Source organism: Ornithodoros turicata, chromosome 8 (assembly GCF_037126465.1).
Source record: "Ornithodoros turicata isolate Travis chromosome 8, ASM3712646v1, whole genome shotgun sequence".
Classification (NCBI taxonomy): domain Eukaryota; kingdom Metazoa; phylum Arthropoda; class Arachnida; order Ixodida; family Argasidae; genus Ornithodoros; species Ornithodoros turicata.
Genome location: NC_088208.1, coordinates 25935323 through 25959641, shown reverse-complemented (window position 1 = coordinate 25959641; position 24319 = coordinate 25935323). Strand labels below are relative to the sequence as shown.

Sequence of the window (24319 nt, the reverse complement as noted above, 5' to 3'; positions counted from 1 at the left end):
TGGTGGTCAAAATAACTCTGCTGCGGTGTACCACTTGGTGCACTGTTTTGACAAAACCACAAGATGTTAAAGACATTGGAAGCTCACTAGGCCAAGATGCCACGCAGATGGCTGAATAGTGGAACGTTTGTACACGCTTGTCATCCCGTATCGTGTCGCAGACATTTTTCTCACACAAAGAAAGAACTTCAAGCTACTGCCGCGTAGAAAGGTCGGTAATCTATTCTTTAAACAATGTTTGAAAAGCTCCATGGTTCTGTGGACTTAGTGTATTACTGCAGCGTCATTACTGCATTCATATCAAAGCCTTCATGCGAAGGAACTTAAGTGTGCTGCTGTTGAGTGGCTCATTGTACTTCGGATGAGACAAAATGCGGGCTAGCTGGCGAACCACGATAGGAACTAAAGCCCAGAGACAGAGGACACAACATATATCCTGTTGTGTCATCCCTCTGTGTCTGGGGTTTTCATTGCTATCACTGTTCTTCGTTTCTACGGTTATACTTTCAGGAAAGACACACAGGCCAGCTGTAAAAATTGTGAGTTAGTGCTTTTTATAACGAAGGTGTGGGGAAGCAGACCTTGAAAGACATTACATACAAATTTGAGTGTTGAAGACGCTCTGGAACGCCGTAACGACAACATTTCCCATTTGAAGTGCACGTGCAAGCATATGAAGCCAACACCGACCCAGTGCCTAATAAAAATGTCAAAATTTCCCAACATATCCGGCATGTCCACAACCTTAACACAATATGGGCAAAAGGCATAACATATGCCCGCTTTATTGCCCTTCACGTATAGAAGCGTGGAGATCAATGACCAACATATTTTTAAATCAACAACCCTATACTACAAAGTCGATATTGCTAGTTGATTATGTAAAAGAGGGGTGGCGCACAGGCACACAATGCATCTCACAAAGGTGCACGAGAGTTATACCGAGACCTCTTCTGTGGAAAGTACCAAAGCCGCATCCCATCTTGTGTACTTGCCGCATGTGGGGACGCCCTTCTTATGTGGTTTTTGTGGAGCCCATAGTTCAGCGTACAATATGAGTGTCTTCCCGTTGCCTTAGTACACTTCTAACCGCGTGATGCTGTTCCATAGTCGGAGGAGTCCAAATCCCGAACGCTTTTCTTTCTTCACTCTCTTGCTCTCATCGACGCCCATAAGGTCATGCGAAAGCAGCAGGTCACGAAGCTCTTCGAGCCTTTCGATCCATTTTGCTGGAGCAAGATGTGAAATTCAGTTACAACAAACAGACAATATGAAGAAGTAAATGTATGCACATCGAAAACGGACATGTGTGCTTAGGGAGCGGCAAAGTCTGGCACTATCAGTGAGGAGTCTACATAAACTGGCTAACTAAATAAAAGGAACTAGTTAATGTTCGTCATTTATGTGATATAAGTGACGAAACATTAAAAAAACGTTGTAGTCACGGAAGCTACAGGTAGGACAGCTCCAGGACATAAATTTTAGGTCATGGAGCTGCTTAACTAGCATTCGTAATGAAAAAAAAAATTTCTGGTAAGGATTCACCTTAACCATGGTCCTTTGCTTTTACTCAAAGATGGCAGTGTTGTCACTGCGATCAGGTAGCCTTCCAGCATCAGTACTCATTGCGCATGCCATATGATGACACTGTTATAAAAGCTTTTCTTTCTGTAAAGGTCTTTGTACCGCATGCGAGATCAGGTACTGTATGCAACACAACTGTTGACTCGTAACATCTACGCGAAAGAAAACATAGGATCAGCAAAGGAAAGCATAATCTACTACAAAAAGACATCTTTCTTTCTTTCTTGTTGTTGCTTGGAATATAGTATCGTATTAATAGTTATGGTATGGCCTTCCCTTGGCGTAGCATTCTGCAAGTTGGCTTCACTTTGAGCGTAGTTGCGCTAGGTGAAGTGTGCTTTACAATATGCGTTTCATGCGTGTTATTAGAAGACTTACTTCGGTACTACTTTGGCATATTTAGATAATTTTTTTGATAGTTTACATTAGTTTCCAGACATTAGTAAGTTTTAGTGCATCGTACGCTATTGCCTTTGCGTACGTAAGGAATAGCGTGGTGGTTCCGCGCACTGCGCGAAGCTCTCTTCATGATATGCGCGTGCGCAGAACCACCAAAGGTGATAGGTGCACCCCGCAAAGGTGATAGCGTACGATGTACTAAAACTCTCTAATTGTTTTGTGATTGATTGAATCTCCGTTACGTGGGGTTGGGTCGCTATGCGCAGTATGGAAGCATGCTGAGGCAATAATAGCCGCGCGAGTAAGACGCTGTATGAGTACGCTTTGCAAGTAGGTCAGCTCTCGGCGCAGCTCCCCCGTTTCACTCCTCCCCCTATTGCTTGTGGAGTGACCTCACTGGTCATCCCAAATAAATCGCGGGGGGGGGGGGGGGGCAACATTTCAAGGTGAAGCACACGTGGCTTCTTCTATGTTCTATGGACCCATGTTGGTCTACGAGTACCGCGTTATTGCTACCATCTGAGTGGACAGACACTTTGTCACGTGGTTTCTCCAACCGTTACCCTCTCTTGCGTACAGACAGACGGTCATTAGGTATTACACGTGCCATACAAGTGCGAAAAGCATCACCACAGATAAGAACCGCTACTACGCAATCTTCGCGGTCATTACAAGATAACGGCTGCTTTCTTCGCGTGGTGCTCGTGTCCCTTTCGAACTCCCCCTGCAATGTTTCCAGAATTGCTCACCTGCCATCACTTCTGCTGGGATGGTTCCTCCGAACCCTTCGGGGAGCATAGATGGACGGATGTGGTCGTGCAGAGTGGAGACGTCAAAATGAAGGAACATCTAGCGGCAAAAGGAATACGAGGGAGACAGAGACGAAGAGAGGAGGTTAGACCCGGCTATCATTTCACCGATTTTCTATGTCGATGTGCGTCTGGGACGAGTCCTTACCCTGCTGACGAGCTTTCGGCTGAACATGCTGAGTGCTAAGTCGTACACCGCTGTGATGTACTTTGGAACGTTCACCCAGTGAACGTTCTTGTGACGCATGGGCATGGCTTTCTGGAAGTACACACATACAGAGATATTTACATTTAGCTGTGTTAGGCAACTGAGTTCAAAAAGTGTTTCGGGCTACCTTTTTATATGTCTTCGCGATTTTTTGGTGCGCAAACTACCACGGTCATTTCTATTAGAGCCACTAAATAGTGATTCTAATTTCTATGTGGTGTAAATATTGAAAGCAACTAAACGGGGATGGTGTGTGTATCTTCGGCAGTGTATGTAATAATATTTAGTGACAATGATGTAAACGTATAGTACAGATTGGGACAAAACACGCGAGCGATGTACTTTTTCTTCGGTGCGACACCCCAGCGGCTGCCGGAAGCGGGAGAGTTCATTGTTTCGGAGGGTTGGAAGTGTTCGCTGTTAGCGCCACACAATGGTAGTTCGGGTGTCGCTTGGGAGTGCCATGGAGGGAAGCTACCGCTGTGTGTCGCTAACAGCGCACCCTTCCACCCCTCCGAAACAATGAACTCTCCCGCTTCCGGCCGCCGCTAGAGTGTCGCACCGAAGAAAACGTACGCCGCTCGAGTGTTCCGTAAACTTTTGCCCCGACCTGTACCACGAAAGGCCGAACTAGCTTATCGGCGCACCTTATACAAATTGCTCTGGCTATATTGCAGTTTTAGTGAAGCTTTCTTGACAACGTTTGTCGCGGGAGCGGTGTTGTTCGCCTTACAGTTAAATCATTCGAAGACTGCATCACTGACTTGAGTTTGTAAAGTTAATGATGATTGTGTCCCACTTAAAGGCTTCAGGTAACAGGCGAGCAGGTCCATAGCATTAAGTCTTATTCATGGCTTGTCACGTAGCATGCCGCATTTACTCGCATAACGAACGCGCCTTATCTTACCGCAGAATGTAGCGCTATAAAGGGAATGCGTCAATTATGCGAGTATATACAGTATATAAGGAGTGGCTTGCAGTCTGTCTCTCGGGTGAATGTTAGCTACCGTCAACAATTATTGTTCCTTTAGTTGCGACTAGAATCGGCAGATAAGGCTGTATTTTAAGTGGTCAAGAGACAAATCCCTAGCACACGAAAGTATTGAAAGTATGATGAAAGAACGAATAACCGAGCGACAAGGGACACTCAGTTTATCGTCCTTTCGTCATCATACACCAGTTAGTCCGCGCCCTCTCCCTTTTATAGAAAGTAGCCGTACAGGACACGTAGATTCCTGGAAGCAAAATTGCGCATTTTCATGGTTACCTGAAATTCAACGTACCTCTCCGTTTATCATGACCTTCTGCACGTCCCTAAGGTTCACGAGGCCTAAGTGGTTTAGTCGGAACCCGCTCTCGTCCATGATGTACGTGACTCCGTTCTTCTGGTTCTCCTCGTCTTCGAGTAGGGCCTCGAAGCTCATCGAAAAAGCTCTGTATATATCCACGGCCTTGTGAATGTTTGCGTTCAGGGCACCTACAAGGACATAAAAGATGTCCTTGGAGTACACTCTAACAAAAAAGGGACTAGTTGTAGTCTCTTTGGGGACTAGATGCGTTGCCATCACCAATACTCACTTTCTGTACTAAATGCACGGAACTTTATGCAAAGTTATGGACACTCTGCAGTGTTGGTGAGAATTTTGTGATCAGGTGACTAAAATGGGGAGTAATCGCAATTTAGGGAACCAGAAGGTGTAATTGCTCCCAAATTTACTCCTTTTTGTCCCTCAGAGTGAAGACACCGACATATGGCTTCTTTGCTTGAGTTAGGGTAGTCATTGGCGCCTGGACGGTGCGACCAGTTTACGTCTTTTACAACTAAAGCCCCATGAAATAATGAAGTACTGTAGAAGGGTAGGAGGTCCAGCGAACAGATAAGAAAACGTTAAGGGATGTGCCTCAGGACGAGAGACGCCGATATTTCGAACAGAGACCGTTCTTCTGCTACAGAAGAAAGACAGTCTCATAACACAGTGAAATAACGGATATGTTACGTGTGTAGGCCAGAACAGGTCCCACATCGCTATTAGAAGATCGGGCCAATTCAAGAGGGACCTTCCCATAGCCTCCACCCCTTAACTCCATCCCAAAAGTCTCATAACGCATAAACAGAAAGAACATATTTCCTCGTATGAGTATACTACATGACAATAGATCATGGACCGTGTCATCTCCCCTCTAAGATGACCTCCTGATGAGATCCTGGACAAAACTTTTGCCGGGCTCACCACTCTAAGATAAAAATGCTGCGCTATATAGTACCTGCTAAACCGAAGACGACTGTTCTTCCATCGGTGTCTTTTTCAAACAACGGGAAAAAGTACCTGAAACAAAAGGATGCGCAGTCATGAAACGTCTGTACCGCATGTATAGTTTCAAAAAGAAGGCGCATGAATTTCGACGAGTAGCCACAACAAGGACAGTTTTAACGTCCCAAATGCACGCAAGTTTTCCCAGCAGTGGATTATACAGTTTTCAGAAAGGCTAAGGACTACGGAAGAGAGAGGGAGAGAATAACTACAATTCAGTGACGTCCCTATGACACAGTGACCTGCTGCAAAAAGCAAACGAGATGAGAAGTGAAGCATAAAATAAACTGTGCTGAAATATTTATCTAAATATGAATCAGGGACATGCATTATTACCTCAGCCCATGTGTCCAGTAGCATTATTTATTTTTAGCATTGCGGACCATGAATAGGATAACTGCAGAGCGCGCATTTTTTCTGATGAACCCGCATGTAAACCCGCAAGAAACCGTCACATTACGGTCGTCTGCTCCCTCTGGTCTGCTCCTCTCGTCTCCTATACCCGCCATGGAAGGAAGAAACGGTACTCTCTCTCTCTCTCTTTTTATTTCATTTAATAATTGTTACTCACCCCTTGGAGAGTATATCACGCAGAGGCGGGTCATTAATGTCGGGATTCTTGAAGAAGATTGGGTACTGTGTCCGTATGGTAAGGTAGCGGTCCAGTGTTTCCTGAGCGGCGCTCATGCAGTACTTACGAGAGCGCAGGAACCGGAGCAAGAACTTGTCGTCTGCAAGGAATGATACGTATACAACCCATCTTTCTGCTGGACAGCGCTGTAAGCCGTCGCATATCTGACAATTGCGCTATAATGGACCTTTTTCACAACGCTTCTGCGCATGCACTGTGACCCCGACGGCGCCAAAGAGGGTTCCATACGTATTCAATAGATGGCGCCAATATGGCGCCGACAGTGCTCTGGCGCGCGCCGATTGTGTTTCGCCGGACAGCCGCTAGGATAGATGCGAGTGTGAAAAAGGTCCATTGTCACTCGTTGTGACCACCACTGTAGTATTACGTAATACTGTTACTCGCAAGAAGAACGTTGAAGAAGAACAAAGAAGAAGAACGTCGCTACTGAGAATGGTGGTCGGCTATGAGCGTGTTATGTGGTGAAGCTTGATAGATTGATTGAGATGGGGAGGTACGCGGGTGCGAATCCCGGTGCCGGCTGTGCTGTCTGGTGTTTTTCCTGGGTTTTTCCTCAGACGCTTTCAGACATATGTCGGCACAGTTCCCTTAGAAGTCTGCCCAGGACGCACATAACGCCAGGGCGGCAGTCGTGACGTTGCCGAGCCCTTTCACCACCACCACCACCAGCAGCTTGATTGATTGATTGATTGCTTCCCTGTTAGCGCCGCGAAGCAACTGTGGCTCTGAGCGGCGTGGACAGAGCCAGGGAGGGAGGATAGCAGGAAGGAGTTGGGGGACAAGGGGTTTGTATGCATGCTGGGCCGACTTCAGCGGAACCGACATTCGTCTTGAAAGCCTGTCGGAAAACCCCCGGGAAAACGTCGGACACCCATGCCGCTGGTTTCTGTTTTAGCAATGTACTCTAGTCACGCAAGGCATGCTTTGGAAGGTGTGGTATGATGCTTTCTTTGCGCACAATGAATGTGGGCGTTAAAGAGACGATGAGCGGGACAGGAAGAAATGCCCCGAACTGCTTCCTACACCGACGACGCTCTTTTCCTACTTCCTCCTCAGACAAGGGGATGATGTATCATCCGCTGCAGATCGTTTTCGCTCGCTTTTAACAGTTTCGCGGTACAAAAAAGGGAAAACGCAATCGGATACTCGGACGCTGCGCTCTGTGAACCGGGATTTTGTATCGAAACAAATCAGGAGTACAGTGTAATTTTAACGACGGCATTTCGATACCGGTTTCCTTATATATTTGCGACGGCAACATTTTACTTGCGTTTCAGTTACCTTTCGACGTTACCACGATTGTTTAGAGGCAATGGGTTTCAAACGTAATTTCATCGAATCGTTTCTTATTTCTTCAGTAGCGTTTACTTTGTTACACTTTAAGGAGAAAGGGAGTAATTTGACTCCTTTTGGGGACTAAATGCATTGCCACAAAAAATAGTCCCTTTCGGGAGTAAATGCACGGGAGTAAATGAATGTCACAGAGTGGATCGAGACTGTATTTCACGCTCTTTTCTAAGTGTCCCAGGTACATATTCGTGTGCATGCATGAAAATGCTTTGAATCAAACCGTCAACCGTGATATATCGACTGATATAAAATCTTGCGACATACGTAGGGCACAATTTGCGAAGAAAGAGGCGCTAACTGTTTCTTGCTCTCTGTGGGTGGAAAATTGCTAACTTGGCTGAGTTACACAGCCTTATGCCATCAAATTGACCAAGAGCACATATTTACTTAGACTTGCATTCGGAAGAGCATTTGCGAAGTTCAGTGACTATTTTGCAGTCCTGGGGAGTAAATGTCGGGGTTAGGGGACTAAAATGGGGAGCATTTACAGTACATCCAGGGGACTATAGAAGCTGTAATTACTCCCCATTTTACTCTTATTTTTCATAGAGCGCAGGGGGGGGGGGGGTCGAACTACCTCGCAGAAAGGCTATACTAGACATATGAAATAAAAATATGCGAGTGATAATTCGATTATTTACCACTATATCCACGCTAAACGTAGTACTTCATTTCTGGATCTGGGATCGCATCTTTACTGAGATCATAGTCACTAATATCTGTGCTGTATAGGGTCGATAGATCGAAGCAGAAGTCTCAGGTCGGGAGCAGACGATATTTCGAACTGTCCGAAATATCGGTGGCTCGCGACCCGAGGCTCTTGCTTCAAACGACCTCCACATGCGGGGTCAATAGTTTCGCGACTGAGTAGAGAACAGAAATCGCTGTCCTGCAATGGCTTTTAACGCCAAGCTCGGTTGTAGTACGGCCTTCGCTTGATTCGCTTGATGTGTGTAATATGACATGCTGACCTCACATCGAACGCGGGAGACCGAATTTCCGCAGCAACCGTGCGGTACACAGAAACACGCATCCAAAAATGACCCTCATGTATAGAGCGTACGCGGAGGAACTTTGTTTAATAAACTTGTTCCTCGGCTGAAGAGGAAGCTTCCTAGTTCTCAGGCTCCGTTACTGAGCTACACCCAGCCCCCCACGACTTCATTCAAGATTGTAGTCATACCCCTTTAGAGTTCCCGGAAGACTGCGCCACTAAGGGTCTTGCCTTTCCTGGTTTCTATAATAACGAGGATCTCCGCTGAACGCTTCCGAAGGTCAATAGGCCAAAGAACAATTGCTTCCTTCAGAAGGAATGACGCTCGGCTGGGGTTGAGGTCGAGCAGAGCAAGAACAATGAGTATATATACAGTGTCGCTTCTCTAAATGTGCATGGTTGCGACTATATTTCTGCCAGGAGCTCCCACGTTCCCACGCTGAGCGTTGCGGTACAGCCCAGTGGGGCTACGGTTGCAAAAATAGAGATTTCAAACCATCGTGTTCGATTGCGGCTTAGTCCGGCACCTGCTATAGAACAAGATGGGCGTCGAGCAACCGACAAAAATGGAAGCTGCCAAAAACAGAAAAGTGGAAGAAATGAAAGTTTTGATAGCTGGGGTTCGAAGGAACCTTGGTAAGGGCATCTTGCTTTTGAATAGATGCATCCTCAGCTTTCTTTATGGGGCCCACCAACGTCGGCAGTCGCGTAGGTCCGTCCGCAACAATGGTGGAGAGAGAGAGAAAGGAGGGAAGATGTGCGTGTGCCCGAAGAGGATCGGAAGATGCCTACAAACGCGTTCGACAGAACGTCCAAAGATGCAGCCACTACTTAATAGTAGTTAAGGTGCTGTAACATAAAGGGTTTCTTTAGTGACGACCAGTTAAAGCGCATCGCTTGCATCCTACGTTTATGTTCTGTTAAAGAGACCACGTTGATTCCTGAACTAGCAGATATAAAGAAAACCGCCCGCCTGTTCGGGTAGTGTCTTGTTTTCAGTTCTTTTCCGCCGTTTCTAGTGCGGGTTCCCTTGCAATGGCTAGTTAATAAATGGGGGGTTATTTTTTTGTTTCTTTTGAACATCTGGGGTTTCCTGCGGGATGCTTGACTCAAACGCCGAACACTGACACCCGGTTCCCAAGTTGCATCCGCCGCGGTTCCGGTGAGAAGAGTGGAGGCGTACGCTTCGCAAGACGGCGTCGCATAAGAATCGTGTAAGGTTTAAAGTTTTTTTTGTTGGTCGCGTGCCTATCACGTCCGCACCTGTAAGGACATGTAGAGAAGATGGTTGTTCCTTTACATGAGTCCTGATCGGCGATGATGGAATGTCCCGTAGGGCAAGATGTGCTGGGGACTTCTCGACCCGCGTGTCGTCACTCCAGGACGTTGCCGATAGAACTGACGAGCCAAAGCGTATGCGCGTGGCAGCGAGGCTACACCGTCGTCGTCCACGGGCCGCCACATCACTCCCCCTCTGACAGGGAGCGATACTTGCGTTTGAGGTCCGCGTCGATACCATGAAGGGAGGAATAATGTTCGTACATATGTAGCCTAGCTGCCACGCGCTCCCGCGCTGGCTCCTCAGTTCTACCAGCAACGTCCTTGAGGGGGAACCACTGGTCGAGAAGCTTCGCAGCACATCCGGCCCTCCGGAAATGACCCTGAGTATGAAAAAGTCATTACCAGTCCTGCAGTTGACGAAGTGCGGCTGTTGCAGAACCCATTCCCGGAAGGTCTCGATAGCCTTTCGTCGAAGTTCTTCGTTCTCTTCTTCTTCTGGCTGAAGAAATTCCTTGATGGGATCTGCCAGTTCTTCTTCCAGGGCTTTCTTCTGTTGCTTAATCGCCTTCTTCTCCGCCTTCCTTTCGGCCTTCAACTCCTTCTTGCTCTTCTTCGCTTCTTCCCTGGCTGATTCCTCCTCTATTTCGTTGCTCATGGCCGGATCTGCACATGCAAAGAAAACAGCTTCAGTGAGACAGAGATCTCTGAGGCACATGCACATGACGTCACGCGCTGCCTTTGGGCGTCTTGGAGCCACGTGACATGGAAAAACATGGGGATACGTCACAGACGTGTTAGTGCGGGCCTAATGAGGCAGCAGCTTGTGTTTTTTACAATTTCCTCTCGTAATTGCACGTATACCGCAACAACTCACGGCATCCCCTCCTACTGTTACTCCGGTGCTGCAATATGTTTCCAATGTCACGTGACTTCACTGCACAAGCTTCATTCTCCCAGGCCAACTTGGATCGCATCTCCAGGGCACGGGCACGTAAAAACTGTGCTGTTGTGCGTCTGGGGCCAAGCATAAATTGTGGGAACGTGCTGTTCACTGCTGTTCACGGGCTGTTCAATATGATCAATGTTATGGAAAGCCAGCCTAAATCGTAACGCTTAACATAAAATGACTACGGAGGCGAGCCGGTACAGACTTAACGACTGCAGCATATCCCTGAGTCTGGGGAGACAGAGATAGAGAGACAGAGACGTGGGACAAGGTGTCCCTATGTTTGGTTGTCCCCCTGTCCGCTTCGCCAAACCAAGGGATATGCTGAGCAACGAACGCTCAGATTTCAATAGTGAGCAGAGAGAGTTTGTTACTTTGTGCAAGACACTGATGCTCATGGTACCAGGTGACCACGAAACAGTTCTCATTGTAAAGAACGTACGACTCCCTCGCACCTATCCGATTGGTGCGGGGTGCATCGGAGCACACACGGGCGGATCTAGAGGGGGGGGGGGTCAGGATGTCCTGACCCCCTCATTAATTTCTGTCATCACATAGGGTTTAATTGACCTAGATCATCTATCTACCATGCTGGCCAAGGCTGGACCCCTCCTCTCAGAAAAATCCTGGATCCGCCCCTGGTGCACTCCTTTCACGCACGGTCCCTTTCGCATTCATCGTTCGTAAGGGGCCGATGATGGTACTCGATGATGGCAACTCATTCTGGGAGAATAAGTTGACCAATAATCACCTCAACGAAGCTAACCTTCGAATGTTATATAGTGACAGTTGCATTTTCCGGTCCAGCTGTATTCGGCAAGGGCGGAATCATTAGAAATTTCGAATTTTTCAGCCAATGACATCCTCGAGCCCGACCCCACGCTTGGGGTCGATCTATTGATGGTGCGGTGCTGACATGGGGTGTGAAATCCATCGCAAGAGCCTCCGGGCTATTTCGAGGGCTGGAGGTCGTGCTCTGGAAGCCGAGGTCTGGTGCGTACATTTCACCCTTCGGGACGTGTCTAGCTAGTTTCCCCGCTTCGTGCCTGACTGTAAAATGCAGCTGTGTACATACAACGCTGTAAGAAATCCCTCCCTCCCCCAATCTACAAGAAGTATGGCAATGTAGTTCATGATTGCCTGAATGCCAACCCGCAACCCATCAACATCAGCGACAGCTTCACTCCCACCATATACCAGAACAGAACACGTCAACGATGCTGTCGGCGTCAAGTGTCTATGAACCACACGGTTACTAAATGTAAAGGTTATCGCACATGATAAGACATTATAGCGAAATTGTGATCGGAATCGCACAGACATGTGGCCTGGACGTGTCTGAAGTTCCGATAACATGAACAGGACTCACCAAAGTCTCTGCTCAAGACGCCTCCGTTAAAGTTGAAGGTTACACTGTGACCATAGATCTGTGGTCACAGTGGTCACGTACGAGTGCTATAAACCGCGCAAACCCATTATAAAGATGACGTTCGAATACGCAACAAGTGGAGCTATTAAAAGAAAGAAAGGTTGGGAAAGGGAACATGGAGAGGTAGTTATCACAACGCCGTTGTCTTCGAAATTACCTACACTTTCAAACACCAGATGTGTTCTGTTCCCAGAAATTTGAGATGACGTAAGAGCAGCAATTTCATGCTTACATATACTGAGGTGGAGTCATGTCCACTCCTTAGGATGCTGCGGGAGTAGGAGGGGGGTGGCTGTGGCCGAAACGGGCACTTTTGTTCCATTCTATTGTCCCGAAGAAGATAGACTATGAAGTGTTTTTAATACCACATTATTATCCGCGCTTCTTGTACCGTTCGTGAATTTCGCGTGAATCAAGGACACCTTTGTTCTTTTTGTGATGATTTATTTATGTAAGCACTTCTTTCCTCATAAGGGTATAGTACAAAGGCCTTAGAGTGGGAGTGGCTCACAAATGGAATTACAATTTTAAAGTATATGCGTCACAGTGTTCTTTTATGACGTAATACTTTGCTCATTATCATACGCTTGGGAACAAAGAAACTGACAAAGCTTCACGCGTGAGTTCCGTTCATCCGCTCCGTGCACAGCATTTTTTTAAATTTAGTTTTTGTGTTATAGCTTACTACTGGCTATACCTCACGACTTGTCGAGGGTGACCATCTCGTGTTTTAGCGTCGCTACAATAGTCATTAAAGCTGCAGTGAACCGTCCATACTTGCAGTAAAAGATATGCAATGCTAAGCAAAAATAAGTGGACAATGCGAGAGACAACCATTAGGCATTTTAAAGTATCGGGTAGCGTGGGTTCCCCGTAATCACGTTGCAACGCAAAGTTATCAGGAAGGGCGTGCGACTGCATCGTTTTACGCTGAAGCCATTTCGTTCTGCCTCTCCTTCTTTTCCCATTTAAGTCCTGCTATCCACATTCGTGGGAGTGTGCTCCTGTGCTCAAAGACCCTGCTGGTAGCTGCTACGTGAGTGCGAGTCAGGGTTCGGTCGTGAAGCTGGCTCGACTCTGTACCACCTGTATTGTGGTGCACTCTGAGAAGAAACAGGATAAAATGGGGGAATAATCGTAGCGCGTAATCCTCTAGACTCCATACATATTTCATTTTAGTTAATTGCTCCCCATCACTGAAAAAAGAAAAAAGAAAGGAAAAAAAGAAAAGAAGAAGAAGAAAAAAAGAGAGAGCCCCTAGCCTTCGTATAAAATCCTCCATGCGTTTAGTCCCGAAAGGGACTAACTGTTTCGGCAATGTATCATCGTCCGCCGAAATACTCAAATCAATCCTTTTTTTTTTTAGAGTGTGGGGCTCAGAGAACGCTTCACAGGGGCGCTAGTGACGTCAGAACAGTTAAAGGGGTGGTAAATGTAGTAAATGTAATGCCAGATAAATAGAAAAGACGTTGCATCGATGCGTGTGTTTGCATTGTGTATGCATCGATCTTGCAAAACTCCCCATCGCGATGAAACTCCCCATCCATAATCTCGAAATAAAGTTGTTGTCGTTGTTGTTGCAAAAAGAAAAAAAAAAAGAAAAAAGTTCATGCTGAAGTTATGCATTCGTGCGAACCTGCATTCCAAGTTTTACAGCAAATCGGGTAATAGACGTCTCAGAGGTCATTTGGTTACGAGAACCAATGTGAATGGCCGTATACCTTTTGCTTCTCTGACGCCAATCAAATGAAATGAGATACTCAGCAATTTTCCATCTATCTTCTTCATCCATCTACTTCTATTTGTGGAAATGGACAGTTTCGTTTATACATTCCGTAACTATTTCCCAACTTATTTATAACCAGGTAACAGCTGTAAATAATGACAACAAATCCCGCATCCAAGCAGAGAATTCTTCAAACCTTGCACTGCACTCTTCGCGAAATGCTATCTCGTTTATCTTTCATCCATTCCGAAACCTCTACACACTGGCTACTATAGATCATGAATCCGCTGCTACTTTGCACCAGCAGCGAAGAGCTTCTTCATGGATAACGATATTTTCCCATGGGCCTGGACGGCCATTATCGCGACCTTGGTGCCTGTGAGGCGCCAGCTTTGGGCAATGCGTTTAGGGTTCGAAGACCCGTGTAACCATCCTTTGACTGGGCCCCATTCTATACGGGCGAAGGCATTCGAGGCTCCCGTATCACTGAAGCTTCGTAAAAGGGCGACGCTTTGCAAACATGGCTCCCAGAGGGGCCTCCAGAGTAATAATGAAAGCAAAGAAACGAGAATGGTTGCATGGCGTGTACGAAACGCATCTGTCTCTTGCCTATATATACGTGTACAGGATAGGGTCAGCGAACTTGTGTGCAGAAGGTGGCTATATATGACTAAGTGGTTTTCTGGGAAAGCAAATATTGCTTGTGACAGTAACGAGGACGTTAGATTTGCTGGCCTATAACAATGATGGGAATCTATTCCACGTTCAATGTACAGGTATGTACCTTGTGTAAGACTAGCTAGGACTATCATCTTATTACTATATACACTCTTAGAAAAAAAAGGTGGAGCAGTTACACCTTTTAGGAGGTAATAGTTGTCGCATATGTTGTGCCTAAAAGGTTGCAAAGTTCTACCTGCTACCTACGAATGGTAGGGTTACCGAGCGAGGGGTGCGTAGGCCTTTTTGCAGCAATTTGGATATATGATAATTGCTTTTACCACCCTTTTACACCCTTTATTGGACATAGCGTCTGATTAGGTGTTGAGATAGGTGGTAACTACAGAAGTTACCTTTTCACACCATTTTTTCTTAGAGTGTACATCAATTGGACTGTCCTGGACAAACAGGACACAACTAGACAAACATAACTGGACTCAACGTCAACTGGACACCCCTGTTCTCATTTTGGTAACGGCTATAGATCATTTGCTAGTAGCTAACAACCCATGAATGCAAAGTGGGAGGTTCTAAGTTTTTTTGTGATCAACCTTTCCCCGCAACCTTTTTTTACATATGCCCTTCCCGTTTTACTGAAGACATAGTACATCCTCCATGACTGGTAGAAAATCCAGCGAAGCGGTAAGGAAATGTGAATGGAAGTTCCTCAGGACGAGAACCGCCGATATTTCGAAAAGAGACTGTTCTTACTCTGCGTCTCGTCTCTGTTCGAAATATCGAACAGTCTCTGTTCGAAATGTCGGCGGTTCTCGTCCTGAGGCACTTCCCTTCACATGGTCCAGGCTGTTCTCCATATTTCACTGTTTACGCTGCTAAAAGTTTATTGTAGGACAGCCTAATGAATTATTGAATTGTGTGATTGTTGAACTGTGAATTGTATTCGGTCGTCATGTCATAACCCGAGCGGTAAGTTACTCCAAACGTGTATCACGCGTTACACGTTATGCAGCCCACGCTGCGGCACTCGTAGAGCTGTCGACGTATTGGTCAACTCAGAAGTAATTGATGATCCTACAAATACCTCGGCATCCATCTTTCAGCCAATTTAACTTGGAATACGCATGCTGAGAATATCCTTACTACTGCAGGCCAACTCCCTCGGGTTTATCCGACGTAGGCTCAAACCGGCTCCCTTCTGTTAAGACGTCTTTGTTTTGTACAACCTAAATTAGAATATCCTTCCGCACTATGGGATCTCTCACAGATATCTCCACGAAGCGCTCGAAGCTATCCAAAACAGAGCAACAATAATAACAAGCACATGCAGAGGGGGGTGATCCAGGAAATTTGGCTGTTTATTTGTGGCTCGCATACCCCAGGGCACGGTGGTTGGCATGAGATGCGAAATCACGAGGTGATGCATGAAGTAGACCGACTACGTGGGTATAATAAACAACTGTTCAATGGCAGGGTCTCCTCGACTGCATACCAGCACATCACGAGCTCTCTTCCTTGTCCTCGCGCGCTTAGACGGCAGCGCCACCACAGTGGGATGATTGGTAAATAATGTGCCACATCCAAGTCCTCTATATGACATGAGGTCCTCATGACCAGATAATTTAAGCGCTTTAAGGAATATAAGTCGCAATGTGAGCTCAGCTCCATTCTACATAACGGGGCAATCCGATTTGTAGCTAATAGCTAACGACTTTCATCGGATTGAGAGCGAGGGCACTGCAAAGTGTGGTCAAGCGCTTTGCTGTGAGCGCTGCGAATCGCATAGTGTTCGGCTATTTTTTTCGATGGGATAGCTCCTCAATATCCATGTCAATTATCATGAACATGAGTAAATTCGGCACGCGCTTCACGTTGGGTGGGTGGGTGGGGGGTGGGGGGTAAAAAAGCGACCTTTACTTGGCAAATTTCCGAGTTCAGTTAGTAAAAACTGACACAATAAAACTTATGTTAAATGAAGGAGATTAGGAGAAGAAGGAGTTAAGATGAGGTGAAAAAATCACCTAGTAAGAACATATACTGTTGACCGCGTGAATCTATAGGTTGCGTAGTTTTTTAAATTATACTTTAATGACACCTTTTTTTGAGACACCTTGTATATGCGCTTAACATGTGTGTTATGTTCCCCGCAAGGGACCCATGTACAATATACGAATATAGACTGTATTAGTACTACTTGCGACATGCTTGTCTGAAATCGAGAGCTCGCGGTTTATTCTGTCCGAAATCTTCAGGTGATGCAAGATTGTTTCTTTCGGCTAATAGACTCTTACCTCATACTTCTGGCTCTCAAACACAATAATGCCCAATCCAATACGGGCTCATGTATACCTTGGAATGAAGATTTCAGGCAAGTGTGTCGGAAGCAGTACAAGTGTGCATACTTTGGTTTCAAGGTGTTCATAGACCGTACACTTCAGCTTACTCATCTCACGCCGACAAAATACAGTAGAAGTTACGACTTGACATTACGTACAGCAATCCCTCGTTTATAACGAAGCTGACGGAACTTAGAAAACAATTCGATATAAGCGGATGTGCCGCTAAAACAGTGACAGCATAGCCTCGGATGCACCGCAGGAGGCTTAAAAAAATTGAGACGAGCAAACAAACCTTGGTGGTGGCAACCTTGGTAGCCTTTTAATTTATATGGAGAAAGAAAGAGAGAGAGAGAGAAAGTAAATACGTAAGCTAGGTTTGCGGTACGGGCTTCCGCTGGCTCGCCTTTCGTGCCGTGGAGTCGACTAGCAGGGCACCTCGAATAATCGGGTTCGAAACGCACGCATTTCGGTGGAGACAGCGTGAGAATTCGCCTAAGGCGAGAATTCGCAAAAAGCGATTCCGTTATAACGATATTTTACGCCATATAGTCTGCGAATGAAACACAGATGCGACCATTCTGCCTATCTAGTCTAAGTCTAGGACCGGAAGCCACTCGGTGAGGATTTCGTTCCGGACGACGAGGAAAGAAATGAGAAGGGGTGAGTGAGGCGGGGAGGGGGCACTGGCCCCATTCCGCTGATGTGACGCAGAAGGAAGCTATTGGGCGGTGGAGGAAACGGAAGCGTTCACTTCCGATCGCTTAGAAGAACGCCACGACGGTGGCGTAACCGTCTGTTACCAAAGGCTGCAAGCATCGTTGCATTTGACCAGACGTCGGAGCTTGACTCATAAGTAGCCGAAAGAGGAGAGAGAGAGAGAGAGGGAGGGAGGGAGGGAGGGAGGAGGACGAGAGATAAACAAAAAAGTTTAGTGCAGAGGTGGGCAGTAATGCCTCATAGTTTCTGTCATAATACAGTTACGTAATACTTGCCAGAAATCAGGGTTATAATACATAATACCAGCATTTCCGCGTATTATGCGAGCAATGCTAGTAGTACACTGATACTCAATCCGCAGATTATCCGAAGAAAGAAAAAGCAGAAATACACGCGATTTCTGCACTGCTTGAGAGAGCCATTCGCCAATCATGTTTTGTTTTAGGCCAATAGTAGCCAGCTGGTTCGCGACGAAAACTTTTTGCGGGACACCGGCTTGGGAAAATTAGCGACAAAGTGCACAGGTGACCCTCGGTAAAGCAGGACTCCTCAGTAAACACTACATCTTCTAGAGTGTTGTAATATATGCAATACTTGAATTTTGTGTATTCTAATGCAGATACACATGCATTCAGAGAATGAATAATTTAATGCTTAACACAAATCCTCAGTAATATCACAGAAATACTATTATAATACGAATTATTACTGTTACTACCCATCCCTTGCCAAGTGTCAGCCAGCGGCCGCCTTTACAGGGCATGGTCTTTGACAGCCTGTTAGTGTCATCTGCGCTTCGCTGCACCTGGTAGTTGTGTTTTCTGCGAATCGCTCCTACACTATTCTGCCTGTATATTCACGTGCTGTCCAAAAAGCGGATCGCTATCGCGCAGCAATTGAGGAAAGGCTCTCTAGAAACGGTAAAAGTCGACAGAAAACCAAGAGGAGGGAGGTACATAGAGAGTGAAATATGACCCATAGAAACGAGTATATAATTGGGCACTCGCTTGGATGGGAAACATCAAAGTTGAGATGCCGGAGATTGTACGTTGAGGAGGTCACTGTGTCGCTCGCTGTATAAGAGGTCGTTATTATTATTATTATTTGTAGATCTTGTATATTTTTTATTTATGCTTGTAACGCTACATCGACTTGCGGCATAGTGTAGCGGGGGTACAAAACGAAGGAAGAAAAGAAAAAAGAAAATGTACGTAACATTACGACAGCCACTGCGCTGCACAATCAGGGAAATAATGATAAGTCCATGCAAGACTATAATTAGTTACAAAGGAGAGAAGGCGTATCATACGCGTCAGTGCTGGAAAACCTAACCAAAATCGATGAACTTCACTGCCCAAACCTAACCAAATCGATGAATTTCACTGCCGATACAGTTTCGATAAACCCGAAACAGTACTCGATAACTAAGACTTTTTGAAATGAAAAATGTAGTCCAGTGTGCGAAGACATCTATCAACTCGCTATCTTTGACCTATAGGACCGATGCAGCCCCTGTATACATGGTATGGCCTGTACGGCCCGCATTATTCTGCATCTTATACATACCGCCATGTTCTCCACCAAAACCGACAAGCAAGAAAGTCCACAACTGCGTGGATCTCGTGGAGTATCAACTGAGCAGCTTCGTACGAGTGCCCTGAGTATGTAACGAAGCCCCCAGCTATTCGCTACATCACTTAAATGAAGCGTACGAGCATCACCGCCGCTGATTAAACAACATCGCACAATATTACTCCTGAAAAGCACCGAAATATTTTCTTAGTATTTATTCACTGCCACACCGAACGATCGCTATTCGCCCTATAGGCGAAAGTGCTCAAGTAGTGTCCGGGTATAGCCACACTGAGGTATGAACAACATGGCACCTTAATATCGGTGGAGGTTCAAAGACAGTGATTGCATTTTCGCGAAATTGTGTAAGGGTTTCTCCTTTCTGCCTGTTTTGTTTTCGAATATTCTTCATCACACTCAGACTAATCACATGTTGTCTTCAGGTCAAGAGCTTTAGTGTATCCTATCGACTATATAGTCCCGTGAGTCACCCTTTCACTGTTTACATTACATTACTATTATTGCCCATCCCTGCTATGCAGTTACGAGTACTGGAGTATCCGACCCGCATAATGAGCGCTGCACTCTCCTATTTATTTATTTTTTCTCACACCAAACCGAACTAACCAGAAAGTGTACTTAGCAGTCAGTGCAATGTAACCACTTGTAACGCCGACACATAAACCGTACTACTTTTTTGTACTATTTCTTCCCCCCCCCCCCCCCCCCCCCCCTGATATAGAGACGGAGAATTCTCGTTTTCGTTTCGCTTCTCGGCTCGGATTTTGTTTTCCTTCGTTACGGTTTTGAGAGTAGCGGTAGCGGAAGAAAATGACTCAAGCTGCTAATATCGCAACGGAAACATGCAGGTTTTTGTACTAATTTAGAATGTGGCAGAGTCGGTACTCAAGAGGCGAGACGAACACCGTAACGGCGCGACTGGTATCCCCGCTAACTGCCTCTTTCCTGCCTTTCTTTTATTAATTGGAATGAATGGGTACTTTATCTAACAGAAAAAAACTTTCTTTCTCCAAGCATCCAAGCAGTGCACTCCCTTATCGAATGATCAACACGATAAATCGAAATAAATGGTAACATTTCTTTGAAACCGGATTGAACCGATAAACACTTCCATGTTTACACCAACATCGCCCCAGACGCGCTTGTCACTATTCAGTGAAAGCCGGTAAATAATCTCGCATTATTCGAAATATCCGAAAAAGGCGGCGACAGCCACAAAAACGGGAAAACAGAAATAAAGTATTTTCGTATATAATCTCCAATTAAAGCTTCGTGTGGAGGTATGAGACCTCCGTGGAAGCGACCTACTTATTTCTCTTTTATCAAACTTTTTTTAAAAGAAACGTTTGACAAAGCTCTACCTGTTCTGTACCCGGTAACGTCATACGAATAGGCCTCAACAGGACGTCGCTTGTCAGGAGTACCTCACGGGGCCATAGAAGCGCTACACACACAACGGGACGGTGCATCATGAAGAAAAATCAATTTGGGCCACACGGATGCGTGACCCGAGCAATGTAACGTTTACCCCAGTTTTTCATCCTGTTGGATGCTCGGTGAGCAAAACGCTGGAAGAGAGCTGCGCGGCGGCGCAGGACCATAGGAACGCAAACGCAAACTTTCGTGTCGTCTTCGATAACAGCGTGGACGAACAGATGACGTCTTGTGGCCACAGTAGGATGAGTAGAGCGTAGTAGTTAAAGTGATACATGTTAAGTAACGCGGAAAAGACACGGACATAGACAGACAGAGGGACACAGCGTTCAACTCCAACTGATGTTTGCGCTGTATCGCCTGGCCTACTGGCGCGGGTTCATAATAAACGTCAGTTGAAGTTGTATGCTGCGTCTGTGTGTCTACGTCCGTGTGTTATGTATTATCATGTTACAGTCCAACCGACTGTCAATTAAAAAATGTATATGTGATGATCAAGATTTTAAATGAATGAAAACGAATTTGCATATCCGTTATACTTTTTCTGCTTTTTTTCGTTTGCATTGTTTGCTCTTTGCTGTTGTCACCCAAAGCTATACTCTTACATCTGTGACGGTATTCCTTCTCGGAAGACACTGTGGGTATGGCAAATAAAATGTGTACTTTGATACTTTTATGAGAGCACTGTTGCCGCTGGAAACCTTCAGGGTCAGGTGCTTCGAGATATCTCAGGAGTGCTCATTGCTCCACCTCAATGTTTGTAATATCCATCTCGATATCAGAAAATATATCTTCGTCTCTTGTTAGATTAGATTAGAATTACAGAAAGAAAAACATGGAGGTGCTCGTCTCTTGTCTTCGTATCTACCTGATTGATTGATACATTAATTCATCGGATGCGACTCCATGTGGCTTTTACAGCTCAGTGGCGTTACCGCTTGCGACCTAGTGAACTCTCCAATATGTAAGTCACTGTGATGACTCGGAAGATCTGGTACACACCGTTCTCCGTTGCCCGCTCGCCTTTCAAGACCACTCTTTCAATCAACTAATCTAATCTAATCTAGTGCAATCAGCTAAGCTCTTGACTAACCTTTCAGGACAATGTAGCAGATGGGTGGCAGTTAACCATCGATTTGCGGACGGGGACTGTACCTAAGAAAATCGTTCATAAAACGAAGGACACACAAATCGAAGTGTACGGCAGGACAATAGACCTTGTGACATGGGACAACATTGACTTAGTTAAGGGTAGTTAGTTATAGGTACTTTATTGTAGAAAATAGTTTGTAATCATACGTCCTTGAATTTTGCGTGAATCTTGCTCAGAAGAGATATAAGTCATCTAACGCGTGTCTAATCGTTCTCACTTCGAAGCACTTACTGCACTCGGGATATGTTTTCACTCACGTGCGGCTGTAGCACGCTTGCGCAGCGAAACGATGTTCAACTCTGACATCTCCAGGCTTTGACAGTGGGACACGGGAGGACGGTGGGTGACCTGAACGACTGTATAGTGCACCGGCCATAATTCGAGGTCACAAAAGCGTGGGGTCTTCCTGATCCGTCCCTCATATCGACTATCGACATCGATATCGATGCTCATAACTCGAGAGATATATACGAGGGAATGTTTTCGTTCCAGGACGAATCGTTCAGAAAGCCAGGGAATTCGTATATCCAGGCTTCACAAATCGAGAGTGGACTGCATTTTCACGAAATTACCGCGAACAACGGGGGTGTATCGCCTATGGCGATAGAACACCCCATCATCATCAATAAAGTCGCTGCAGTAGTCGCAAGATACGACAGTTAAGTTGGCAACTTGGGACTTATACGTGTATAAAACGGGCAGTTCTATCAGATAACAGACTAGACGAGGAAAGATGTTCCTTACGCGCGGCAGTGCTTTGCTGAGAGAACATCTTGGTGCATCTAGCGAGATTAATTAATCGTATAGTATATATCAGCCCACTCGCCTCGAAAAGGATGCTGTGCACTGCACGAAACTCAACTGTGCATGCTTCTTCCTGGAGGAAGATCAAAGCGCTCGATGTTATAGGTTTAGAGTTCCCACGAGAGCATGCAACGGCTGCAGGAAATGGCGCCTCGCTTGCTATTTGTGACAACGCCAGCCGATTTGTATGTGATCTATATTTCCCGAAGAGGCACAAAACTCTTCCGCCGAGTGCGTTCCAATTGCTGCGTTCGGATGCCGCCGGATTCATTTCGGCGCGGTGTCGGTGGAAATTCGAGGAGCCCCGTTTATTTGTTCACAAATAATGGAGCGACGCAGCTATCGACCAGTGGCTCCTCGAACGTGAGATAATTGGATGTTTTTGTGAGAGCCATATGTGAGAAATCACGCTTCCCCTCTTGTACCTTCTTCTCTCTCTTCTTTTACTGATTTTGACTGCAGTAAAAATTGTTTTCGTGACCGACGGGACGACAGTCGTTCACTGATATACTTAACCGGTATAATACAGAATATATGTAATTAACAAAAGAACTAGAATGATTCAGACAAATATAAAGGCCTCGGAGTACTTAAGATAAATGGCACCCTGTCACCAAATTTGGTAATACCCTATGTATTGGAAAAAAGAAAAAGAAAAAAAAAAGAAAACAAAAAGGGGGTAGAATTTATGTTAGGAGTAGCAGAACACGTCGGGAGACGCGTTCAATTTCTCCTCTACTTTTTTCCTACAAACAAACAAACAACATAACACAATAACAGGTACATCACGTTCGAATGGAAAAACTTAAAAATGAATGCTATGAGCCGTTGTGGCAACATATATCTGAATATATTTTGCATATATAAGTATACGTATTATTGCGTACAGGTCATACATGTCGCGTCTACCTGTGTTCCGGAACTAGAATACATTCGTTAGTGTCATGACGTCATCACTCATAATTTAATTGTTGTTGTGGTAAGAACTTTGCTCTTTGCAGCATTTCTCGCCTATACCGGGAACGATTTTCTCAAGAAACAAACAGAAATATAAACGCACAGCGAACTCTGGTTAGGGTGAGCATGGGTCTATAGGACGACAAGCTCTTAGGGTGCGAGAGACAACGGCGTATACACAATTTCTCGTTTGCTGAAACGTCTCAGGAATCGATGACAACAAAACCGGCAGCACACAACAGCCTCATATATACCCCGTATATCTTCTCGGATAAAGCTCGCTCTTACACAATATCTCGTGTCTTCCCATTAGCCTTGGCATTGGCCGTCCATTAAGTCATTTGCGCAACCATCCTCCGAGTGGTAGTTGGAGGGCAGTGAACTACGTGGTGCGCCTCTCGCTCAACTATTATATACGCGACCGAAAAACATAATAGAGCTGTTTGATGCGCGTTCTGTGACATCTCAGTGTGTGTGTGCAGTTGTTTTCTGCCACCACCACTAATTATCATCGTCATCACCACCCTCCTCCTCTCATTGGCATCATCATTCCAGGAGTTTTCCACCAGAGTAACTGGTTTCAAGTGATGTGGAGTTGCAGGCTTCGAAGCCAAAATCTCCATTTTATGTTTTCTTAAAATCAAATCAAATCAACTCTGCGGCAAAAAGTTAGCTTCTTTTTTCACGGAACAAGCCGAACAGTGTTGTGACAAAATACGTACGGATAAAAATTGCGAGAGGTTCGAATTCGAAATGACAAAGAGAAGAAGCTATAGGAGTTCAGAAATGGTATATCGAGACATCCTGAAAACACTGGAAGAGTGTGAAATAAAACCGTCCGGCTCACCTTCGGCCTGCGTCATGGCTATGTTATTAGCGTATAATCGTCCCTCGACACACAAAGTAGGGATCCTGTGAGGGGCAGTGCTGAAAAGTCGAGCACACAGTGTCAGA

General features: G+C 45.7%; 1 protein-coding gene across 1 annotated transcript; it reads right to left on the bottom strand.

The window, feature by feature from the left end:
• Positions 1 to 815: 815 nt before the first annotated feature.
• On the bottom strand, positions 816 to 24319 carry LOC135366784 (clavesin-2-like). Its single transcript, XM_064599697.1, has 8 exons — positions 24213 to 24319; positions 9992 to 10252; positions 5884 to 6043; positions 5266 to 5327; positions 4284 to 4477; positions 2941 to 3051; positions 2733 to 2832; positions 816 to 1229 (listed from the first exon to the last, which is right to left on the bottom strand). The coding sequence occupies exons 1-8, from the start codon at positions 24226 to 24228 to the stop codon at positions 1075 to 1077; spliced, it is 1059 nt and encodes a 352-aa protein (XP_064455767.1). The 5' UTR covers positions 24229 to 24319; the 3' UTR covers positions 816 to 1074.

Coding starts and splice junctions, on each gene's coding strand:
- LOC135366784 (XM_064599697.1), bottom strand. Junction 6,044..9,991: donor CTTCGTCAACTGCAGGACTG/GTAATGACTTTT, acceptor CATTCCTTGCAG/ACGACAAGTTCTTGCTCCGG. Junction 4,478..5,265: donor AGTCGTCTTCGGTTTAGCAG/GTACTATATAGC, acceptor ATGTCCTTGTAG/GTGCCCTGAACGCAAACATT.